This window comes from Helianthus annuus, chromosome 3 (assembly GCF_002127325.2).
Source record: "Helianthus annuus cultivar XRQ/B chromosome 3, HanXRQr2.0-SUNRISE, whole genome shotgun sequence".
Taxonomy (NCBI): domain Eukaryota; kingdom Viridiplantae; phylum Streptophyta; class Magnoliopsida; order Asterales; family Asteraceae; genus Helianthus; species Helianthus annuus.
Genome location: NC_035435.2, coordinates 128,690,431 through 128,697,397, shown reverse-complemented (window position 1 = coordinate 128,697,397; position 6,967 = coordinate 128,690,431). Strand labels below are relative to the sequence as shown.

General features: G+C 37.7%; 1 protein-coding gene across 1 annotated transcript; it reads right to left on the bottom strand.

Annotated features, from left to right (window-relative positions):
• Positions 1-2,445: 2,445 nt before the first annotated feature.
• Positions 2,446-6,691, bottom strand: LOC110894469 (protein DETOXIFICATION 19). The gene is made up of 7 exons (XM_022141695.2): positions 6,408-6,691; positions 4,486-5,030; positions 4,309-4,395; positions 3,596-3,652; positions 3,261-3,499; positions 2,738-2,856; positions 2,446-2,660 (listed from the first exon to the last, which is right to left on the bottom strand). The coding sequence occupies exons 1-7, from the start codon at positions 6,648-6,650 to the stop codon at positions 2,529-2,531; spliced, it is 1,422 nt and encodes a 473-aa protein (XP_021997387.1). The 5' UTR covers positions 6,651-6,691; the 3' UTR covers positions 2,446-2,528.
• Between the last annotated feature and the right edge of the window lie 276 nt (positions 6,692-6,967).

The window sequence follows — 6,967 nt, the reverse complement described above, 5'->3', positions numbered from 1 at the left end:
ACTAGGTTCAAAACAAGAATTCATCGGAAAGTATTGAAAACACGAAATTAAAGAACACCGGGAGATAAAACCCGAACAATCTTCACTTTCACGATCCAAGCTTCAACCGAATGATTCCCGCAAGCTAAAGCACCCCAAAATACTCAAAATCACCTTCAAAATTCGCCCTAGGGTTTCTTGATTCGTAATTAGAGTTGTGTTAAGTTTCTTGGAAAATCATCCCTTCAAAACCCTAGCTTGGAACACATTTTCCCGGAAAATCAAGGCCCTCGCGTGACGCCAAGGGGGTGTCGCGTCACGCGGCGCCTCCTTGCCTGATTTTATTATTTTTTTATTCAACTTCGAGTTCCAGCTTCTTCGACGCGCGTACGAATCCCGGTTTTCTTCCAAACTGCTCGGTTTTACTCGTTTTTCATCACTTTAAGCTACGGGACCTGAAATCAAAGCTTAACGTCAGCAGTATCGAAGTTCTAACCTAAACTAGACTCTAAACGACTGAAAACTGACCAAAATATACACTATAAACATATGTACTTTTCAGTACATCAGTGATAGAAATGTAGTGGAGGTGGTGACTAGTGATAGAATTCCATCACTCCCAAATTTTTTTAATTTTTATTTTAAAATTAGAAATTAACAATAAAACACTAAATTATAAATTTCATTAAAATTAAAAAATAAATTACATAGCAAAATAAAAAAACAACTAAACATTGGAAAAAAAAACTAAACGGGTGGCATCTCCCAACCCCACCTTTCGCAAATCTCGCGCTTTTGTTGAATTACAACCGACTTAAACGGTTCGTCGAGATGGACAATTAAAATTTATATAAAGATGAGGGACCTGAATTGCAATTAAAGGAAAGCTATTTAAAAATAGCTAACAAAAGTTGAGGGACCTGAATTGCACTTTTCATCAAACTTGGTATTAATTCAATTGCAAAACGACAAAACAATCCGAATTGCATTTTTCATCAAACAATCTTTTCACGCGTTATGGTTTCAACGAGTTAGTTTTTTAACGAGTGATAGAAGGAGTGGCGGCGGTATGCGTTATCTTTCCACGCATGGTGGGAGGTCCATCACAGACCGCCCCGCCTCCCCTCAGTATCTTGATATGTGGGGAGGCCCATTTAACATCAATAGAATAGAATCAATGGAAACGTCAATATACTCATACGATCCAGGAGGATGGTTTTATGAGGTATTGTTGTTGTTTTTGCTACTATGTAACAACAAAACACCTTTATGTATTAGATACAGTGCATAAAAAGTTATTATAATAAGGAATATTGGATTTTAATAATCCAAACTATTCGTCGTTGGTCGTCAACAGTCTCAACTTCAAAAATAACCAATGACAGTCCCAAATATTAGCATATTGGCCTCTAATGGACCCTGACTAACAGAACCCTAACGTTGTTAGTCCCCGGTCGTAGGAAAAAACGTTTTTGGCCGGAAAAAGTTTCCTAAAAGTCCGATATAAGGTTATAAAGAGATTTGGGTCGAAAAGGTTGAGTTTTCCGGCCAAAAAGTTGAGTTTTTCGGGCAAAAAGAAGTTTTCCGACAAAAAAATAGTTTTCCAGCGACCTTAATAATTGAGGTTTTTACTAGAAAATGGTTCTTAAAAATCCGTAATAAGGTTAAAAAGAGGTTTAGGACGAAAAGGTTGAGTTTTCCGGCCAAAAATGTTTTTCCGGCGACCGGAGACTAACAGTGTTAGGGTTCTATCAGTCATGGTCCATTGGAGGCCAATATGTTAATAGTTGAGACTGGCAGTTATTATTTTTGTAGTTGGAACTGTTGGCGGCCAACGATGAATAACAGAGATTATTAAAATCCAATATTCCTTATAATAATGGTTCTTCAAACATCAAACGCCATTGTAACAAGATGCTACTATGAATATGTTGGTTATATTTCAGTCGGTTTGATTTCAGAATTTACATCTAGTTGCAACGAATATACGATATACGTTACTATGCCCAAACCTAAACAAATTACCATAAAAACACATATTTGCAAATAATAACACAACCATATTAAATTCACCATGTATATCAACATCAATATAAAGTTATAAACTTTGAAGATTTGTATGAACTCACCTTTGAGTTTTAAGCTCTCCATTATCACACTCCTAGCCAAGTTACTTTGACTATCTAAAAGTCAACTTAATATCATTGGTGCACGCTTCATTGGGGATTATATATAACTTAACACATCAACTGATCTTTTTTGTACCAATTTTATCACTAACCAAATTCTAATTAACCTTGCTTAACTATTGCCTATTGGCATCCATTTAACGATATGTGAACACCAGGAATCAAATTTATATCTCTTGACCCTTTGTTCAACCCAAACTGGCCCATTAATTATTCATTTTTATTAAGCTAACCTAGGTAAAAGAATAAGAACTAACAAATCCATATAGAACAAAAGTTAACTAAACGGGTAGATGCCATTAAGATGAGTCCGTACACAATCTCTCTATGTTTTTGTTTTTACTAGATACACGAAATCGGTCAAACATGGATCACGTTTTCTAAATTATTGCCACCATTGAGTTCCACTCGCGTCCACCTGTTGAGATACACTAGTAGTAGAAGGGCACCCGTTTGACACGAGAGACCGGTTATTAAGCCAATCCACAACCCCTATACAAACCGCAGAATATAACATTAAAACACAAACATAGTCAGATTTCTAGTACATTATGCATTGAAAACTTCACCTTTGCATATAGATTCAGTAGAAAAGTAAGGATAAGTGCAACCGGCATGCCAATAAGATAAAATGTTCCTATGTTGATGTACACAGCCAGATGTTGCCAACCGCATCCCCTTGCCACCCCTGCAAAAAATATGAATGTAAAAAACAAACGGGCCTAGCCAGCCCGGCCCGTACTAAAAGTCATGGCCGGCCCTGGGGGTGGGCGGGGAGGACCACCGGCCAGGGCCCGATATTTCGAGGGGCACGTTTTATATGAAAAAAGCCCATGTATATGTAAAATATTTTTTTAATTGGGTACACCCATACAAACACCAACATAGGCCCCTTTACAAAACTATTCTTATGGTGTTATTAACCCTTTGGCGAGCCCAATACCCAATTTTGTTAAGGCCTAGGGCACATTTTTTCGAGCTCGAACAGGGTACACGAATTTTCAGGGCCGGCCCGTACTAAAAGTGACCCACTTTTAACCCCAACATGCCCATCTTGACACATGTAATATTTAGATTTATATGAAAATGAACCTGATAAGACTCCTTGGATAGAATCAACCATGATGGAGAATACCAAGAGAGGCGTCATAGAAGCGTATTCGCTTATGATCACAGGACTGTCGCTAAAAAGGCCAGCCCAAATATTATGACCAAAGCCCAAAGCTGAAACAATAACAAGTGCAACTACGACAGAAAGCTTTAGAGTCACAGTCATGGCGTGTTTAGCTCTTTCGATATTCCTAGCTCCCAGCTCATTTGACACGCGTGTGCTGTTAATTGAAGAATGTTGTTAAACAGGGATGGGTTTGAAAATCGAAATTAGCAGCTTCGTAAAGTTGGAAGGGAGTAAGATCGTTGCATCTAACCTTGCAGCGGCACTGAGCCCGTACATAAAATTGTAGCTGATAGCTTGTGTATTTACACTGACAAAAACAAAGTGCCCCTTAAAACTGATTATCATTACAAACAAACAAACTAACTAACAAGTAAAATCCCATTCATAGAACATAAACTATCGGTATGATCTGGATAGGGTAAACCTTTCCTCTATCTCAGGGGACAGACTGATTCTATTGTCCCCTAACTCCAAAACCTTTTTTTGACATGTACAATATAGTTAACACGTCACAAATACGATACAGAAATAAACAAGTTTGAGTTGTTATTTTTAACCCATTCGAGAAATAGGCCATGTTCGGGTTGACTTGTTTAACATGTTTAACTAAACAAGTCATGTTCAGGTTGACCTATTTAATTATACCACTTATAATTAAAATAAAATATATATATTTTATAAGGTTAATCTGCCAACCAGCTTACGACGTGTTTAGACCATTTACAACCCACCAACCCATTAATCACACATTTTACCCGTTTATAACCCACCAATTCTTTGACTCCTTTAGATAAAAGGATTACACGATTTGAAGTTTGTCCAAGTTAAGGTTGATATTATTTTATGGATAAACATACCAGCCGTATTTGGGTTTATCACTTCAAGTTTTCAACCCGCCAACCTAACACGACTAACACCCTAATGCTATAACCAAACTCAAAAACTATCCGGATATATTCTTACCACATTGCAATCAAAGAAGTTGTTATTTCAGAATTTGGCAAAATCCCAGCCAGAAGCACAAGTATTTCAAAAGCCCAATACTCTAAGCTTCAAAACACCAAAAAAACAATATGTCAACTTTAATTAAAATGAACAATAGATCATGCACATCAAAAAATTCAAGAACTATTAACTGACCAAATCATAGCAGCAGACGGAAGGGCGAGTTTTAAACCAACAAGAACATAATTAAACGACTCCATCGAAAAACCTTGCCATGTTTCCTTAAACTTTTGACTCAAAAGCACATATCCTGCCAGCATAAGTGCTGAGATACAAAACGTAATCGAAACAGCCAAAGGGGAGCCGATGTAACCCAAAGACGTGTGATACACGAGTACATAATTAAAGGCGAGATGGACGATGAATGGGACTAATGAACACCATATTAAAGGGTTTACGATCGATTGTGTTTGGAGAAATCTCAATATGTTGTGCATAAACCCGAATGCGAATAGTCCAGGGATAAGATATTTGATGTAGAGAGCGGCCATTTTCGCGATTTCAGGATCTTGGTGAAGTAAAATGAGTATAGGTTCAGTGGAATACCAAACAACTGAGATGAGGATGGAGAAGAAGATGGAAATCCAACAAGATGCTTGAAGATATACTCCTAACATTCTGTAAACTTTTGCGCCAAATCCTTGCCCACATAATGTTTCCAAGGCACCACTTAGCCCAATCTGATGAAAAAGTTAAGTTACTAACTTCACATGACGGATCAAACTAGATGAAATTAGACTATAGATTGCACTACTAGAAAACTAGATTGCACTACTAGAAAACTGGGTCATTTCCTACGCGAAATTTGTTGGAGATGTGTAGGAAATGGACATTAGACTGGACGGTATGGAGCACGGCCAAGGGCCGGCGAGCCCCGGCTCCGTCCCGGAACACCGCCCCCCTTGGCCCGTCCCCGTCTTCACCGGCTCCCCACAGCCACCCAAGCCGTGCCTCCTCCTCTCACATACACCTATACATACATGCATATATATACATAAAGGGGCTCATCCCCCACCCCGTTGGTCCATCCCATGTAGGCCCATCCTCACACTCGCTTACGTGGCGGGTGACGTGGTGGCCCATCCTTCCCACACCATACCTTCCAGTCTTAGCGACATATTTCCGACTAAAATGATTTTGTGGGAAAAACTGTCATGCTTCTAAACCATTTTGTCGGAAATGTGTAGAAAAAGTTTTCTAAGCATCTACCAGGGAATTTAAAAAAAAAAGTAAAAAAATAAACATTTTGTCGTAAATGCATTGGACCCAAGCATTTATCAGGGCTTTCCTTTTTGTCGGTAATTTATTGCCAAATTAGGGTTTTCAGGGGTTTTGGTATTTGGTTGGTAATGTGTGTGAATTCCCGACGAAACTTTTTCATAAGAAATTAAGCCTTTTCCTAGTAGTGTTGCAAAAAAACACATAATCTCATGTGAAAATCTGAAAGTCGAAAAATTCGGGATTGGGTAATGGGGCATGGGACTTGGTATGCGCATAGTTGTAAAAATTTACATGGGTATCGTTATAGGTGATGCCCGTCTAATGACGTGAACTTGTTTATCCACATCAAATTAGCTGAAAATATCAACATATATTTACAAGGAAATAAATATGGATTATGTTAAACTTGTTAGCAACTTGATTAAATATGTAAAGTTACAAAATCACTAAAATTAGTTGAGTATTTGATATTACAAGTCGGCTTTCAAGTGCTCAGATAGAGTTTCAGATAACATGTATTCTAACGGATAATTTCTAACCATATATAACAATAATATATACCCACAATTCAATAATCATGTATGAAACTAAGATAATCAATAATAATCGTATACCGTTCCTAAATTAGACTCAATTACATGGTACATCAAGTAAAAAGTAAAAAGTGAAAACGAAAAAACAACCTATGAATTGAATTGATTGTGTTGTATTGGGTAAAAGCACATGTATATCCCATTCATGATTCATTCTGAGCCATGTGACACCTGACGAATTTAAGGCAAATATTGTCCGATTGTGTGTGTGTGTGTGAGAGAGAGAGAACAACAACAACTAACCATGAAGGAGAAACCGGTGACGTTGGCCCAAGAGTTAGCAAGGTTTGAGGCTGCGAGCTCAACATCTCCGAGGTGGCCAACGAACATGACGGATGCTAAGGGTATTGCATAATAAGAAGCATTAGTTATAATCATAGGAAAAGAAAACACTAGCTGATTCTTAGCTTCTTCCCAATCTAGTATCGTCTTCCACCACCGGCCGCCACCCCCCTTGGCCACCAATGGAGTTGTGGTTTCCGACATCTTTATTGTGGATGTTGTTTTTATCGTATGTCACATGGACTCTTATATAACAGGCTGAAGTTAAGTAAGGCTGTTGGCCTATCCCTGTTTTGTCATTTTTTTTTTTGGAATAAACCAGTTTTTCAAAATGTAACTTTTTTCAAATAAGTTAATCTTACAAGAATTATTAATTATTGAAAATAATTAACTCGCAATGTTACATATGGAAAGTGCGAAATGATAAGGAATTCAACAACGCAAAAAATAGCCTCGGAAAAAATTGTCGAAGGATAAAGCGACTACTTGTCTTTGGTTAAAAAATTATGGCTAAAAAGTTT